General features: G+C 26.9%; 1 protein-coding gene across 2 annotated transcripts in view; it reads right to left on the minus strand.

Moving 5' to 3' along the window:
• The window catches only part of kay (transcription factor kayak), a 125128-nt gene that overhangs the window by 8128 nt on the left and 98625 nt on the right, over positions 1-18375 (minus strand). The window contains exon 1 of one of the 2 annotated variants that reach the window (XM_065516062.1): positions 1154-2653. The exons of the other annotated variant lie outside the window; for it this stretch is intronic. Coding sequence (XP_065372134.1) covers positions 1154-2377 — 1224 coding nt within the window. The 5' untranslated portion in view covers positions 2378-2653. Of the gene's footprint in view, positions 1-1153; positions 2654-18375 lie in introns of those variants that run through there. 2 annotated transcript variants of the gene reach the window in all.

The following is an 18375-nucleotide window of genomic DNA, read 5'->3' on the forward strand; positions in this document are numbered from 1 at the left end:
AGCTCTAGAAATAGAACATTCTAGTTTTGTCCGTTAAGATAATTCATGAAACTGCTGCATATAAATGGCACGGTATATAAATATGTAGTCAAAACGGTTGCAGTCTGCTTTGTTTATCATAGACGCTGTTAGAACTAACATCATTACCAGAGAGTGACTATTTAAATTGTTATATAAATTTAAATAAATAAAGAGTTGTTACAGATCTTCTAAACTGCTTTTATATGCAATCAAAAGATTACGGTTTATTTAAAGGAAATAAACCACCGTTTTTAAAAGGTAAAAACGTAACCATATATGTAGTAGAATACCAACTTTGTCAACTTATTTTATTGAAGTTACCGTTATCAATTAAATACCGATATAACATGCAATACTGTTACCACTAAGTCATCGTTACCGAAATAATCGAAATTAGTGTTACCGTTAACTTTTTACTGTTTCGAATCGGTGGCCAACCTTGTTAAAAATTTGTTTTTTTGCTGTGCTCTTTGGTGTAATTCCTGATATATTAAAAAACGGTTGGCTAACATTGTTTTCAGGCTGAAACCGAAATTTTCGAATAACCCGAAAACTTTTTATTTGAATACACCGATAACGAAAACTGAAAAATGTTGGTGTTCGTCACCATCTCGTTTCTGAATTGTTTTCGTTTCAGTTGGGTGCGTAGCGGCATAAAACAGAAACGAAATTATTTTTTAATTTTGGATGTCGCACATTAAATAGAATTTCATTATTTTTGACAAAATCTAATATTTTTTCCTCTTTCAATAAAGAAAATTTTTTTATTTTTTTATTCATTTTGATTTTCTTTAAATTTTAAATAAAAAAATAATTAAAATAATTTCGTTCCTACAGCACCGAAAACAACCTACTTGAAGTTGTTTTCATTCCGGCCCCAAATGACAGGTTTTTCTTTAATGATCGGTGCCGTTTCGTTCCCAATTTTCGTTGCCGATTTCTAAAACGAATTTTTTTTCGGTGCAAATGTATTTCGGCAAATTTCGTTTTCGGTGCCGATTACGGTGTATGCGGAAACGTAGCTTAAACATGTTATAATCATAGTGATACTATGATTATAACATGTAATGGTAAATGCTAATTCCATTTTGAAAATTATTTGAAATAAAAATTGAAAATAAACAAATTATACCTGTTGCATAAATAGCTCATTGGCAAGGAAATTGGCAATTTCGCAGGCATCCATAGTAAGTTTATCGCAATTATTATTAGTATTCGATTGATCTGTATTTGAATTGACAGCAGCGACAGCAGTTGTAGCAGTAGCTAGAGCATTATTTGAACTATTTGTACAGGGAGAACAGCTAGAAGTAGTAGCACTGCTGCTGCACAATGAGGCAGATGATGATACAGCAGGCGTGGTTAAATTACAATTATTGCTATTGCTACTATTATTATTATTGATATGCAATTGTTGTTGTTTTAATTGTTGCTGTAATAACTGAAATTGTTGCAATTGCTGTTGTTGCTGTTGATTAGTTTGATAATTATTGTAATTGTGTTGCTGTTGTTGTACATTATAATTATGATTATTATGGTGTTGTTGCAGTTGTTGATGATGCTGCTGTTGCTGCTGCTGCTGCTGACTTATGGGAAAATTAAATAAATTTTCACGTTGATTGTTGTAAAAATGATTCGGAGTAAAATTGTAGCCACCTGTTGTTGGAGCTGAATGACATGAGGAGGGCTCATTGCTCATTGAAGCCGTCGAAGAACAAGAGTAAGAAGGTGTTGCTAATGAAGCCATTGCAGAGATATTTAGAGAGTTTGGTCTTTGTGGACGAGAGAGAGCACTGTTATTGTGGTTATATTTGGTGTTGCTGCTATTATTGTTATTATTTATATTAAGATTGTGGCTGGTGTTGTTGTTGTGGTTGTTGTTGTTGTTATTGTTGGCATTGAAATGAAAATTATAATTAAAAGTGTTTGTTTGATTTAAACTCAACATATTGATTTGTTGGGCTGTTTGGGTACGTTGATTAAAGTGTTGTTGCAATTGTTGATGATGCTGCTGTTGTTGTTGTAAACGTTGCTGTTGTTGATTTGCCAAGTAACCGCCAAGCGTAGGTGGAGATGATGATATTGCTGATGTTGATAATGGTAGATTTTGATTATTATTATTACGATTGTTAATAGAGTTTTGTAAGGTTTTACAACCAGCCGAATTTGTGGTTGATGTTGTTGGTGGTAAATTATAAGAATTACTAAAATTAAATCTTTGGTTAGTAGGTGTTGTTGTTGCTACTGCAGTATTATTATAGGGATTTGTAAATTGTGGCTGGTGCTGATGAGTGTTTGCTGGTATTTCATATGGATGATACGCTTGGTGGTATTGTTTAATATTTAAATTTTTCATATAGCTAAATTTTAGTAAAACACAATACTTAGAAAACTATGATAACAAATTAATATTTTTAAAGCTTATTTTTTTGTTTTGTTATAAATAAAGGGCGGATAGTAGTAGTGTTTTTTGTGTGTTTTTATATATTTAAATATAAAGTAAATGACTAGTTTAGTGAACAATTAATTGTTTAACTAATAATTATGAATAAATTCTATAAATTTTATAAAATATTTAGCGTCTTTTTGTTATTTTGTTAAATTAATTGTATGTCTTAAGTTTTGTATAAAATTAATAACTATTTAATAAATAATTAAAAAAAGAAAAAAAAAATATCTATAAACTTTTCTTGGAAAAGATTTTTAGCTTAAGCTTTTTTTGTTTCTTAGTTTAAACCTAAAAACTTAAAAAATTACAAAAACAGTCAATTTTGTTTTTCTTTGTTTGTAAAGATAAAAATCTTTAAATTGTTTATAAAATATCTTAAAAATCCTTTGTTTTAATTTAACTTTATGCAAAACTTGTTTTAAGTTTTCCAAAAAATAAACAATATTATAAATTATATTTTGTTTTATATACAGTATATTTTGTTTTAAATTCGTTTGATAATGTTAATTCTATGGCACGTATTTGCTCTATTTCGTTTAATGTTTGGTTGGTTTGTGTTTATAAATTATTGAAAATGTTCGTTATTAATGGTGTTCGTTTAAATCGTTTAGAGAAAAATGTCGTCGTTATTAAATCGTTATTGAAATATCTTTATCAAATATTTTGACAGTCTTTTTCAGGTGGTTTTATAACAAGCAGTTTGTTGTGATTTGTGAACACTTTTGTTATTTGAAATTGTGGTTTAGTTTTGAGACTCTCCAAAATTTGGTCGCCTTCGACCAACTGTAAAGTTTTCAAAATCCACGTGATCATAATATATTATTTAAATTCTTTTTATTATTATTGATAATTATATTTTAAATGTAAAACAATAAAATGTTTTTGTTTTAATATTTTTAATATGTTTTTTTTTCTATATTTTTATATTAAGTTTAATCAACAAGTTTAACAAATAATTGAAAATATTAAACATTTAAGTAAAACAGTAATAACAATATGTAATAATAGTTTAAAGTGTTTTTATGCTAAATTTAAATTAAATAATATAAAATTTAATTTTTAGATATAAACAAAATTATTAACAATTCTTTTACTAATAGTTTATTTACTCTTAAAATATTGGTTAAAAATGATTCTAGTTCAAAATAAAAGAACTTTAAAATTTAAAAATTTATTATAAAAACTATTTAATCACAATTACCAACAATTGCTAATTAAATTGAATTAATTTATCAATTTACACCAGAAATATGTCAAACTTTTAGAAATCATAAAATTTAATTTGTGCAAGCAAACAATTGATTGATATAAAACAAATATTTGCTGATAAAGGGTTAAATTAACTGTAAAAACGAAATGACGAAATAAAATTCATGAAAAATTTAATTTTACAATTATCGATAAAATGATAAATGATTAAGAATAAATAAACTAAAAAAAAACTTTGTAAAATTAATCAGTTTTTTTTTTTACAAAAGTTGTTTGATATATTTGGCTAATTAACAAATTCTGTTAATTGGGTATTATCTCAATTAAATAATCAAGTATATTTTTTTTATAAAATAAATAGTTTTTGTGAAAATTGTAAGTTAATTTAAACAACTTTGTTGTTATTTGAGTGCAAATATATAAAATTAATTAATTTTTAGGGAAAATTTTATTCAAATTTTATAAAAAAATATATTTTTTATGTGTTTTTTCAATCAAATAAATTTCAGCTATAAATTTTTGTTTATATTGAAATTATTAATATTTGCATATTTTGTTTTTTTTTTAATATTTATAATTGTTTCACGTGTTTTTTCGTTATTATTTTTGTTTTTTTTTCAAAACGATTTTATATTTATTTTGAGTCAACTCTTTTTTTCTCTCTCTTTTTTAAAAATGTCGTTGTTTGTTTTGAATATACTCAGTTATGAGAGCTTTTCATTAAAGGTGTCGTTATTCGTTTGATTATTTTCTGTTTTTTTTTTGTTATTACAAATGTAAAACAATTGAAATTGTTATATAATGGTGTAAATTTAATTATAATTTGTTTTCAATGGTAGTATGTAAATGAAACTCTATTAGTAATTTTCAAAATCCCACGCTGAACCACAATTTTTTTAAATCTTAAAAATCTCTAAACAGCTCTCTCGCTCTCTATGTTCTCTTGCAGATGTTTTCCTTTTTTAATTTCGTAATTTCGTGGTTATGAGGTTATGATATTTATAATTATTTCATTTATATATTCTTTTTATTTTGTCGTTATTATATTCGTTGTAATATTGAAATTTTTTATTGAAATTGATTTTTTTCTTTAAATTGATTTGAAACAGATCCACCGCCTGTAAATATTTGTTTTAAAGTCGGGTATTTGCCTAAAATTCACGATTTTAGTTAATTTTTTTTTTTTGCTATAAAAAATATTTTTTTCGTTTTCGTTATTTTTTATATTTCGTTTAAATTTTTTTTATTATTTATTTAATTTCTTTTTCAACACCCGTTAAATATTACCGCAGTGGCTCGTTACTCGTTTGTGACTAAATTACACTCACAAGAAAAAATTTTCTTTTAGTTTGAGATTTCGTTTCGTTCTTTTTTTTCGTATATTTTTTTTCTATAAATTCTGTGCAAAATTTAAAATTCAAAATATCTACATGATCATGATCATTGACTAGTAGTCGCAGCAGAAACATCAGCATCTATTTATTTATCATAGCCATAGTAGTCGTTGTCGTCGTCCACACACAAGATTCTGTATTTGGTTGTTTTTGTTATAATTAAAGCATTTTAGTTTTTCTAAACTCAAGAGAACATTTTTTTTCAAAATAATTTTGTGAAATAGAATAAAAAACTTGCTGCCTACACATTTTAAGAACAAAATAAACACACATTTATGTAAAATTTTTAATTAATAAAATTATAATTTTGTTGAATATACAATAGATTATAAACTTACAAATAACATGAACGGCAAATGTGACATTTTGTTCTTTTAACTCTTTAGTTTTGTATTGTATTTTTACAACATGCTCTCTTTTATGCACTTGTGTGCTTTTTTTAAACATTTTAAATTTTTTCTCTCTGTGTGTCTGACTTTTTTCAATTCCCTGTGCGAAATGTTTGTATTTTTATTATGCGCCCTACAAACAGTTAAGAGAATATTTGGTTTATATCTTCTCATTTTCTAAATTATATATATCAGCAATAATTATGTTAAAAGTCGGGTACACGGTTGTCAGATCTTACAGAAAAATGTTCAGAAAATGGTTAATACAACCATGTGAACTGATGTTGAAACATATGGTTGTTAACCATTTTTCTGACAACCGTATTAGGAAGTATATCGCTACGAAAACCGATAAGCAGAGCTTTAGAAAATGGTGCTAAGTCTTTTAAACACTCAAAAGGTTTAGATTTTTTACTCTCTTCATTTCAAAATGGCGAAATTAAAATAATAGAGCAAGCAAGACAGTAAAAAGGAAAATAAACAAAGACAAATAATTGTTAGTTAAGATGTTGCCATATTTTAGTTACTCTTTGGCTTTACTCATTATTCAAGGATTATTTCCTGTATGAAGATGTTTTGCAAACATTTATATGGACAGTAGGTCTACATATTTTGTCTATTGAACTTTTGAAATACAAAAAGATACAATTGCACTGAAACTTATCATCTCGCTTTCGCCTATAGCAAACTTGCAAATTCGACTGCACTCAATTATTATAAATTTAATTTTAAAATAGTTTTTCTTTTCTCACCATATGTATATTTTTAGATAAACAGTTTTTTGTTAAATTTGCTTAATTTTTTGCTTTATAGTATTTTCCGTTTTCAAATGCTTGCCAATTTTATACTCGCGTTTATCGTATTTATAAATTGTACGAGTATTGTCTTATTTATTTCTCTTTTTTGTGTTTTTTTTTTTTTAATTTATTTTAAATGTTGATGGTTTATCATTAAAATTTCCTTAATCTGTTTAACATGAACAGCGAACAGTTTGTTTTTATTATTATTATTATTGTATTCTGGCGAATTAAAAGAAATTTTTAAGATTTTCAAGAAATCTGCCATAATGAAAATAATTCATAATAAAAAAGAACAGGTGTTTAAATTGTACAGTGAGAAAAAAAATACACATGAAGAAAAAAATAACTAACAAACAAATGAAAACCTTTGATAAACGCTAAACATGACAAGTTGTATACGATTTTGAAAATGTTATGTAGTATAGTATGTATATTTGAAATAATTTTGCCTTTATTTTAAAGACTTTTTCTTTACTTTGTTATTATTCTTTGCTAATTATATTGTTAAACAAAAAAAAAAATTACCTCAAAAATTAAGTGGGTCGTTAAATATATAGAATTTTCTGTTGTTTTGCAAACATTTTAGCTTTCAATAAAAGGCGGCATTTTCTTTTTCAAAGATTCTTATTTGTTATTGTTGTTAAATAAAATTTGTTTTCTCAACTGTACTTTTGTTTTTAGTATTTATTTATTGTTTTTGTTAAAAAAAACGCAGTTTTATCACATTTTTATAGTCATCACATGAATTGTTTGTTTGTAATTAATATTTGTATGTTAAATACATTAAAAAAATTTAATTGCTGCAACCATAATAAAATATTAAACCATTTTGAAGCGTTAGTAAAATTCTAAGAACAAAGATTTTAATAGGTATTTGCATGATACAGGCAAGTAGGAACGTATCGATTGTTATTTTAGCGAACGATTTTTTAGTTTGTAAAAGTTCCTCTATTATAATTCTCTAAGAACATTCGCTATTTCCTTACTAATTTTAAATGCGGAATTTACAATAGTTGGCGTATCTTTTGAACGCGGTTTTTTAATAACTTATATGTCATTTTGAAGGGTATATATCTGTAATTTGTTCTCACTATATTATAGTGTAAACAACATAGTTCAATTTTGCATCGAAAATGTCGAATTTTGTGCCAACAAAGCATTATATGCGGGAAGTTTTGCTTTACTTCTTTCATTCGAAAAAAGTGTCGCTGAGGTACACCGATTGCTCACCAAAGCTTATGAAGAATGTGTCCATTGGTTTCAACGTGCGAGAGATGGTGTGTGCGGTTCAGAAGTGTTGATTTTGACAGGGAAGACAGAGATTGCCCAGGCCAGCCGAAAAAGTTTGAACACCCAGAATTGGAGGCATTACTCCATGAAGATTGTAGTCAAACTCAACAAGAGCTTGAAAGATCATTGGGAGGCTACTCAATCAGCAATTTCAAAACGTTTAATAGCAGCAAGATTCATTCAAAAGCATAACTCGAAGCGTAAGAAATCGTATGTGAAGCCCGGCCAACAAGTCGAATCGACACCAAATCTAAATATCCATGGCGCTAAGGTAATTCTCTGTATTTTGTGGTAGCAAAAGGGTTCTTTCTATTATGTGCTGCTAGAATCTGGCCAGACCATACCTAACTCAACTGATTCGTTTGAAGCGAACATTGGTCGAAAAACGCTCAGAATATGCGGCCAGACATGAAACCGTAATATTCCATCATGACGGTACCCGGTCACATGTTGAAATACCAGTTAAAAAGTATTTAGAATGAAGTGGTTGGGAAGTTTTGCCTCACCCGCTTTATGGACCAGTGCCCCGACTATACGGGTCTGACTACTATTTGTTTCGATCAATGCAGATCGCTCTCTCTGCGATACACTTCACTTTGGAACAGACTATCCGATTTTGGCTCGCTCTATGATCAGTTCACATATACTCGAAACAGCAATGATATAAATTGGTTTAAATAAAATCAGAGGAAAATATACAGAGTAAAAATATTGTTGTACATGTTTATCATAACCATACCAACATTTTTAATAGTTTTTTTTAACAATATTATGGTCACTGAAATTATGTATATTATTTTATTTTCAGAAGCAAAACATTAAGTTGAAGTAATTAAACTGGCAAATTTTTAAAAATAAGAATTACTACACATTTTCAATAAATGAACATAAAGCACTCTAAATATCTGAAAACACATAGTAAATGCTACAAAGAGTGTGAGCGAATTTATTAGACTATCTGGGGATTTTTAATATAAAACAATTATGTCATTTTATAGCGTATACGCTCATCAAAAATCAACAACAAAAACAACTATAATTATTGTTAGAATATTTTAGACATTTGAAATATGTTTGGTTTTTAGTTTGGCATTTATACAAGTTGGTTTTTGTGTGAAAAAATATTAAACATCTGTTCAAAAGTTTTTTTTTATTTTTTTTTTGTTAAATAGTTATCATACACACATTTTGAAAATAAAAAATAAAAATTATACATTTATAAATTATAAAAAATAGTTTATATTAATCATGATGTAGAAATTTGTTTAATTAATTAAGACAAATGCATAAGAGCAACATTTTAAATGTGAGGACGCAATTAAGCGAGTATGTATAAGTAAATATGTTTGGGTTTGGATGGTGTAGAAAATTTGAATATTAGTTTGATGACTGTATTCAATTAGACTGTTTCGTTGTACAACTTTGTATTTTTAAATACATAATAACATAAATTTATCTTTTTGTTGAAACTTTGGCCAGATATTATAAATTTAGTCATGACAGAGCTTCTCCAGAAATCAGCAAAAACTAAAACTTACTCAATTTATATCGGCATCAAGGGAAATATTTTTTTATTATTGGTATTTGCAGGAGCCAATAATTTTGGCATCGACAATTGTGATCCACTTTAAACTATATTTAATCGGTATCGGTTTTTAACCTTGGTTAATCACTCAATTACTGTTAATGACTTTTAAAATTCGGAAATTTCAATAGGACATTTGTAATAATCTCTTACAATTTGCAGTATTATTGCCATTTTAATATACAGGGTGGAAAATTTTAGGTTACGAAGTAAATAGACTTGAAAACACTCCTGTCGATGACAGCTCAAACACTTGACTCTTCATCACTTGGCAGCCAGTTTAATTCATATGTTCAAATTTGATCAACATTTGCAAATTAATTATTAATATTTTGTATGCCAACTTTAAGGATTTGTTATATTTATTTGCAAACAATAATAATATAAATAGGATGTTATTTATTACCCCCTAAGATAAATATACACACTTTGTAAACACTTTAGCTTAAATATTGTTTTAATAACTTTCACTGCTAAATTTTAATGGTTTTATAAACAAAAAAAAAAAACAAAAAACACAAACAATGGGAATTGGCATGATTTATAAACAAATATAAATAATATATTTGAATGAATAAGATAAATAAAAGTTTATAAAACAATTTTTGCCAAATCTTCCTGTAAACAACACAAATCTTCATAACAATTATCAAATGAAAAACGAAAATCACAATCAATAGCTGGTTCGATTACAAAAGAGAAAGAAACTCCATAATTCATATAATATGTTCTCTTTATGCCGACCACCTATTTTGAGTTAAGACCAGGGCAAACAAAAATATGCTCTAAAAGAAGCATACAATTTAGTTGAAGAATTTACGCCAAATCTTAAGATAAAGTGAAAATATTTTTTAATGAAAAACATATTTTTTTTGGAAATTTCATTAGTAAAATTAGTAAAAATTTATAGTAAAATAATGTTATTGTAAAAAAATTATTAAACATTTTTTTTTATTGAAAATAACTTGGGATAAAAAATAGTTTACCCATTAGATCTCCATATTGACTATATTAATGAATTAGAAATCCTGATATAGATAAAAAATAGGTAAAAAAAATCTAGGTACTTGTGGTTGTTTGCTTATATCTCTGCCATTTGTGGGTCGATTTTCTCGATTTTAAATACCATCGAAACCGGGACTATAGCGAATATATTGATATATGAATCATGTATGTAATAGTTGATTTCAACACACATATGTATAGACGAACATACCTATAATGATCCAAGATATATGTATATACATTAGGGTGGGTCAATTTGTTCGGGCCCAAAAAACGTGGTAAAGCGTATAGCAAATTCGTAATCTACGGAAAATTCTATGAACTTTTTCAGAAGAAACCATGGTTCTAAAATCAAAATCGAGCTTCCGGTTTTTTACGAGAAGATTTGGAGCTCAAGACCTTTTTTGCTAGGTGACCTCGGGTATGTTCAATTTTAAAAATAATAATATTTCTTCGTTTGTGTTCCGATTTCAAAAAAATTACATATATATAGAATCTTCTCGTCGAGTACTACATATAACATCACGTAGCTATATATTCTTTATACATCTTCTTAGAAATTTGTTTAGATAACTTAAAAAGAATAAAAGCACCTTTTTCCCAAAAAATAACGAAAAATCGCCTTTTTTAATTTTTTGAAATTTAAGCATAACTTTGGACTCAGTCATTATTTTTAATCAATTTTTTCTTTATGTTATATACAGTGGTGGCCACCAATTTAAGACAAATATTTGAATTTTTTTCATCAACTGAATTTTAAGTGCGATACAGCCAAAATAAAAGGACCTCTAAGAGTATGAAATTTATTATTAATGTTTCTAGTTTCTGAAAAATGTTTGGAAAAATCGGTAAAACATATATGGACAAAGATATGTGGAAATACGTTGACCCACTTCAGCGAACATCCGCTGTTAATAACATGATATGACCGAAACTAATGGAACTAAAAATACGAAATTTGGTCCGAATATTTTATAATAATAAAAATATAATGATATAAATGTGAGAAAATATGTTTATTTAAAAAAATTTTTTTTTGGTCAAGTTGTAGAAAAATGTTATGTGTTCGTGGTGAATATGTATGAATTGACACAGTCGAATAAAACACACTTGTGTTTTAAAACAATCCTCATGCATACATATTTGTCAAAATAATTGACAATCACGTGGAATTTAGCTAACAATTTTTGTCTTAAATTCCTGGCCACCACTGTATACATTTCTTGTTAGTCCTATAAATTAAAAATAAAAATATTTGAAACCGCGGTCATCAATAAACTGGAGTAGGGTGGGTAAAAATGTTAAAAATGAGATAATTGATAGCTACGAGATGTTATATGTAGTACTCGACGAGAAGATTCTATATATATGTAATTTTTTGAAATCGGAACACAAACGAAGAAATATTATTATTTTTAAAATTGTACATACCCGAGGTCTCCTAGCAAAAGAGGTCTTGAGCTCCAAATCTTCTCGAAAAAACCGGAAGCTCGATTTTGATTTTAGAACCATGGTTTCTTCTGGAAAAGTTCTTAGAATTTTCCGTAGATTAGGAATTTGCTATACGCTATAGTAGTCAAAAAAATTTACCCACCCTAATATACATTATGGGGTTGCAAATGAAAAATGTAGAAATTACAAACGGAGTGACAAAATTATATCGACAAAGCTGTATTTCTATGAAATTCTACATAATAAAATTTATTTTTATTTTCAAAAATGGAAAAATTTATTGCAGTTTATTTTTACACCTACAAAAATTTAACAATAAACAAACTGAACAATTAAATTTAAAAAAAACCAACTGTTGAGGACAAAATATACCTTAAAACAATAAAAATATACACATTTGGCATACAAATTTAAGCCTGTTTATAGACAACGCTTTCTTTGTTCGTTATCAATTACAAATTAACACTTAATTATTACTGCAACTGTTGTTAATTTAAAATGTGTTTTTTCTTTTCAATTTGTTTTATTCAAGGAAAAAAATCATTATTATTTTGAAATTATTGAGGCAAAATAAAAAAATGTTGTTGAATTTTTAAATTGCAAAAAAATACATTAAACAACAAAACATTGTTGCGCATTAAAACAAACTTACAACAATTGTTAATTTACAAATAACAAAAAAAAAATAATTGTTAAATGTTAATGTTAAAGAATTTTTGTTGTTTTGCCAACAGATGTTGATAAATTTGCAAAAAAAAAAAAATAGCAGCAGCAACAAAACATATCATAGTTACAAACAAAATTAAATGTGTTTAATACACGTAGTTTAATTCAAACTTGAACTTGTCAAATTTGAATTGTTGGTTTTAATTTAACTTTATTTTTAAACAATTACAGATTTAATTTTTGTAAATTGGCCGCTTACTTACATATTTTTTTTGTTTTGCGAAATAAAGACAATTTGATTGTATGTAATTTATTAAAGTTTTTTTTTTAGAATTTTAAATAGCTGTATGTTCATTTTAATTGACACTGAACATTTTGCGCGGTGTACAAATATGCAGGGAGGCAGGCGTATAATGAACTTGAAGGTTTTGTTTCAAAATAAACAAATACATACATTTAATTACTTTACATTTTAAATAAAAATATATAATAAATAGCTTTAGTTGTATATAAAGTAAAATTATGTGTACTAAATATTTCTCCTGGGGTTCTTGAACCCAACGTTCATAAGGACAAAGTTATTATTAAATTTATTTAGCATTATTTTAGAATAAAACTCTAAAAGTAGTTGTGCATACATTAGTCGTTATTCATTACTCACTATTTTACTATTAATTACTATTTTTACTCTTTTGTAAATTGTTTGTAATTAATTAATTCTATTCTATCGCAAAAATAAACAAAATCCCTTAAAGAAATATGTATGTAGGTACATTGTACATACAAATATACAAAATTTGCACATTTTTCTGTTGTGTTCTATAAACAACAAACAATATCTATCTAAATTTGAAATTCGTGCTATCACAATTGTAGTATTTTATTAAACACTAAAAAGCAAAATAAATCAATTACGTCACCAAACGTTGTTATTGCTGTTGCTGTTAATGTGACAACAAAAAAAGCAACAACATTTTTTTAAATTATAACAAAAACAAATACAACAACAGTAGCAGCAGTATATACAATAAAAACGACACAATATTCATACGAAATAAAACCAAAAACAAAAAAATACTCAAATTTTTAAAAATAGCACAACACGTCAGTTGTTGAATTTCTGTGAGTGTACGTGCGAGTATAAAGACTGCATAGACGACATTTTAAGTAGCTTCTAAGTATGCGTGCCTCAGAGTTGGAAAATTTAGTACTATGAAATTGTTTTGCAGTATTTTTGTGAACATGTGCAATTTAATTAGTTGTTTGAACTAACTAATTGTTTAATATTAATTAAATACTTAATTTATCTTTTTATTTTAGTATCTTTGAGTTCTTAAAAGTAGGTTAACATTGTGAATTCATGCTCCTCTAGTTTTTGATTTAAATTAAGCTAGAAGAATGATATCAGTGTCATTTAAAGCCAACGTCCACAACTTTTTGATTCGATTTAAATATTTACATTAATTTGTACTTTATGTTTATACCGTAAGTGACAATACAATGGCAACTCTTTTTGAAAATTATTAGGCCTAGTCACAGAATTACATTCCGATTGAAAGAGGAATTAATTCCGAAACGAAAATTTCTTTCGGAATGAAACCACTTTCAGTTGTCAAAGTGGACTTGATATTTCTTTGTTTTTCTAAAAATTTTAATAAATTTCTGTACCAAAAACTTCACTTTTGCTTTAATATTAAAAACGTTGTTAAATTATAATCAGAAATATAGAATTATTAAATATTTTTTGAATTAATAAGTTAAACTGAATCTGAAGAACCTAAAACGAAATCGATCCGAATAAAAACTACGGAATTGAAAACATTCCGAGAAAAATGTGTGACAGGCCTGTATATTTCGTAATTTCAGTGTTCAAAAACTTGACCTTTCACCAAATATATTTATGGATATTTCTAACATAAATTAAAATTTTCTAGGTTTTCTATTAAAATATAATAAATTTTTCAATACCAAACAAATCTTATCAACAGCGAATATTTTTCAGTCAGCTAGCTCCTTTCGTTTGGTCTCTATCGTGTTTTCAACAGACAGACCGACGGACAGACATAGCTAGATCAACTAACCTATTTTATGCTGGATTGAAGCAAACAATTATCTGTGATAAATATACAAATAATAAATTAGCAGTTTCAAAAATTTAACAAAAATCAAAACTCAACCTCTTGATTTTGCTACTAACCGGGAGATTAGCAATAATATAAAATTTGAAATTAGTTCTCGACCTTGGCCTTGGTTGCTATTGCAACACTCTAAAAAATGCATGTAAATCTACTACTATAAAGTAAGTAAGTTTTTATGTAAACTTACACAATATGCGTAAATTTAAGCACAATATGTTTATCAAAATCAATTACATACTTTTTTCAGCAAAAATACAAACAAAATGTTTTATTTTAAATTTTTATAATATAATAAGCATTTTATATTTAAAATTACATATATTGTGCATAAATTGAAGTTTTACACATAAAGTGTGTAAAGTAATTCAAACGTTTAATATACAAATTGTCAAAATTTTATTTCTAAAAACAAACAAAAATCATTTATTATAAAAAAAATATTTGAATTTACACACAACATATATTTTTACCCTAATTATAGAAGGAGAAAAGTTTCCTACTATTAATGTAGGAAATTTACATGAAAATTTATTAGAGTGAAGCTATGGCTCCAATTCAAATAATAATAAAATTATACCACGAAGGAAGCTTTATCAGGTGCGGTAATAAGGGAATGGCAAAATACATATTTCAATTAAAGACGATTATGTCTTTAAATTTTAGAAGAATCTGTATTTTATTAATTCAATTTTTATTTAGGTTATTAGTTTTTGTTTACTTTAATCTATAGAGAAGTAGCATATTGTTTACTTTACACTTTGTTCTTCTATTTTTAGTAATATTGTCTTTTTTTATTATCAATTTTCTTATTTATTAAACAAAAAAGCTAATGTTGTTAGTTTAGTACGTCAGTCCTAAAGTCTTTAGACAGTTGTTGCTTTTGGAAAATTTCTTTTACGGCACTTAGTTTTAATTGACCTTTGGGTTAAACTTTAAATAAAATTGATAATATATGCCAAGAGATGCCATGTAGACAGTATTATTTAGATTTAAGTGGGGAAATTTCAAGGCTTTTATGGGAAACTTTTTTTTTTTTAAATATTTTGATTTATTTAACTTTTCAGTAATCCAATATTTTATATTTCCAGATAAATAACTAGCTAATGTTTGTTTTTTGTTAAAGTCATACCAATTTATTCCTGTATTTTGAAAATGGCCTACTATGAAAAAAAATACCTGTAATTGTTTTTACTAAACGAATCATACTTTTTGGTATTCAGCTTTTCCACATCGTTGATTTTGAAGTTAAATATTTTTATACACATTCGTAGTAGCAACCGAATTTGTTGTCAATCCTTAAATTTTACAGTTGTGAGTACAAAATTTTAGAAGTGTTAACAAAAGTTTAATCTTTATTTTCTGTTGCTATAACCGAAAAATTCTATGTGTCTTACCGATTTATTCGATTGGCAACAAATTCGTTTGCTATTACGAATCTGTTTTCTCTGTGTAGAAATCTAATTTAAATCAAATAAAGAATATGTCAGTTAAATAATTTACAAATTTTCTTTATCTTGGGTTTAAGAGAAAACCATATTGTGGCATCTCTGTACAATATGCAGTAGTGATGTCAAGTGCATTTTCGCTTATTATTGGCAATAATATGTAATTGGAAATGCAAAAGTTTCCTGAAGTAAATAATTGAATTAAGAAATAAGCATGTTTAAACTATAAATTACAAACATTTATTTAAGCAATAATATTTCATAATGGTTTTCATTTAGTTTTTTATAATTAAGAAATGTTAAAAAAAAACACGGCAACTAAAAGTTCATTGGCTTTAACTTTAATGTACATAAGTAAATTTTACATAACTTTCAATCTCATACAAATGTATTTAAATATGAAAACATGAATGTCCTGAAATTAATTTAATTTTCAAATGTATTTAATGGAAACACTCCCTCAAATCCAAGCTGCCTTAATTTGATTAATAAGGTGGTAAAACAAGCTTTTTTTGAGATTCTTTCATACTATCCTTTCAATGAAATATAATTTATGACCGTTGTCAAATAAAGCCAACAGAAGAAAAAAATATACAAAACTGCTTTGAAAAGTAATTTCTTTAATGTTTGTGTGAGAGAATGAATGAGTGAGTGAGTATGCATTACTGCGTTTTGAAGTATTTTCTTTGACGTTTTTTTGATTTTTTTTTTATACGTTTATGTGTTATTTTTTTATATTAATCGGTTTAATGTATTATTGTTTATTTAATTTATGGCAAATTTTGTCAGTCAAGGTAATTTTTGTTTTATTTTTTTTTTATCAAAGTCAATACATTTTATTTAATTTAATTAAGAATTTTAAATGTGTTGTTTAAGTATAAACTATTTATTTTGTTGATTTGTTAAAATTAATAATTCATTTAATATTGTTTGCAGTAATAATATTATGTGATTTTTGTTTTGCCTGGTCTGGCAATTTGTGGCGTATTAATTTTCAATGGTAACACTTTAAATGGCGGCATTTTATCGATAACTGCATTTATGCTGAAAGTGTAGTTAAGCGCTGGTTCACACACGTCAAGCTTACTTGTGCAAGTCTTGTGTTTGTAGTGAGATAAGAGAGGAGATTGTAAAGAATTTCCTCTTTTTCTTTCTCTATCTTCTACAAACTAAAGACTTGCTCAAGTAAACTTGACGTGTGTGAAAAAGCACTCAACTTTTTTAAGTGTTTACTATTAAAAATGGAGACGCATTTTTAATTCGGATGGATCATTACTTGTAATAAATATGGATCAATTACGATAACCCGAAGCGTAAGAGATCGTATGTGAAACTTGGCCAACCATCCGAATCAATCGGGGTTGTCATAGAATCCAATCATTGTCGGAATTGGTTTTGAAAACGACAGAAATAGTACACTGGTCTTGTGAAATCGAAAGTTATTAGTTTTATATTTCATCTAGAACTAAATTCTTTATCGATTAAACAAAAAATTTCATTGTCGTTTTCAAAACCGATTCCGACAATGATTGGATTCTATGACAACCCCGAATACCAAAGCCAAATATTCAAAATGGTAATATGAAATCTGAGCAGACCATCACAGAGAACCTGTACTGAATGCAACTGATTCGTTTGAAGCGAGCAAAACTCCCAGACTATACGGCCAGACATGAATCTGTAATATTCCGTCATGACAAAGCTCGACCACATGTTACAATACCTCTTAAAAAGTATTTAGAATGAAGAGGTTTTTTAGTCTACTTGTTGTTTCGATCGATGCATAACGTTCTCTCTGGGATACGCTTCACTTGGAAACAGAGTATCCGATATAGGCTTGATTCATTCTTGGCCTCTAAAGATGAGCAGTTCTTTTGGTTCGGTATCCATATGTTGCCAGAAATATGGGAAAATGTCATAGCTAACAATGGCCAATACTTTGAATAAATTTATATTGTACAAATGTTCCAAAATAAAAGCTAAAAATTTGAAAAATGCCGCATTTTTAAGTCATACATTCGTTAAAGTTTATTCACATTATAATCTTTTTGAAAAACAAACCCAATTATTTAAAAATCTAGATAAGCTTAATTAAATTAAAATTTGCAAACACTTTACGTATGTAGGTATGAACAAGTAAGTACGAGTATTTAGCTAATTTCAATTAGAGTTTTTTTTCAAGACTCTGTCGTAACGTGACTAGATTTTAGAATTTTATTTTTGTTTAATTTTTGCGAAAAATAAAACAAACAACAAAAAACTATATAAATAAAAACCGAAAACCATTTTTGTTAAAATAAAATTAAGGCAACCAAGTAAGTCAATGACTTTGAGAATTGCACGCCACATACGAACGAACGAGTACAAAATAAAAAAAAAAAACTCAACGATTTTTCAGTTTGGTAAAGGTTTGGACGGATGAGCGAATGGATGGATGGACGGACAGACAGACTTTAAAGCATATAAATACATTAACGCCGCCGTTTATTATTGTCGTATAGTTAGGTTTTTTTATATTTAACGCCATATTGG

This window comes from Calliphora vicina, chromosome 1 (assembly GCF_958450345.1).
Source record: "Calliphora vicina chromosome 1, idCalVici1.1, whole genome shotgun sequence".
In the NCBI taxonomy this organism is placed as follows: domain Eukaryota; kingdom Metazoa; phylum Arthropoda; class Insecta; order Diptera; family Calliphoridae; genus Calliphora; species Calliphora vicina.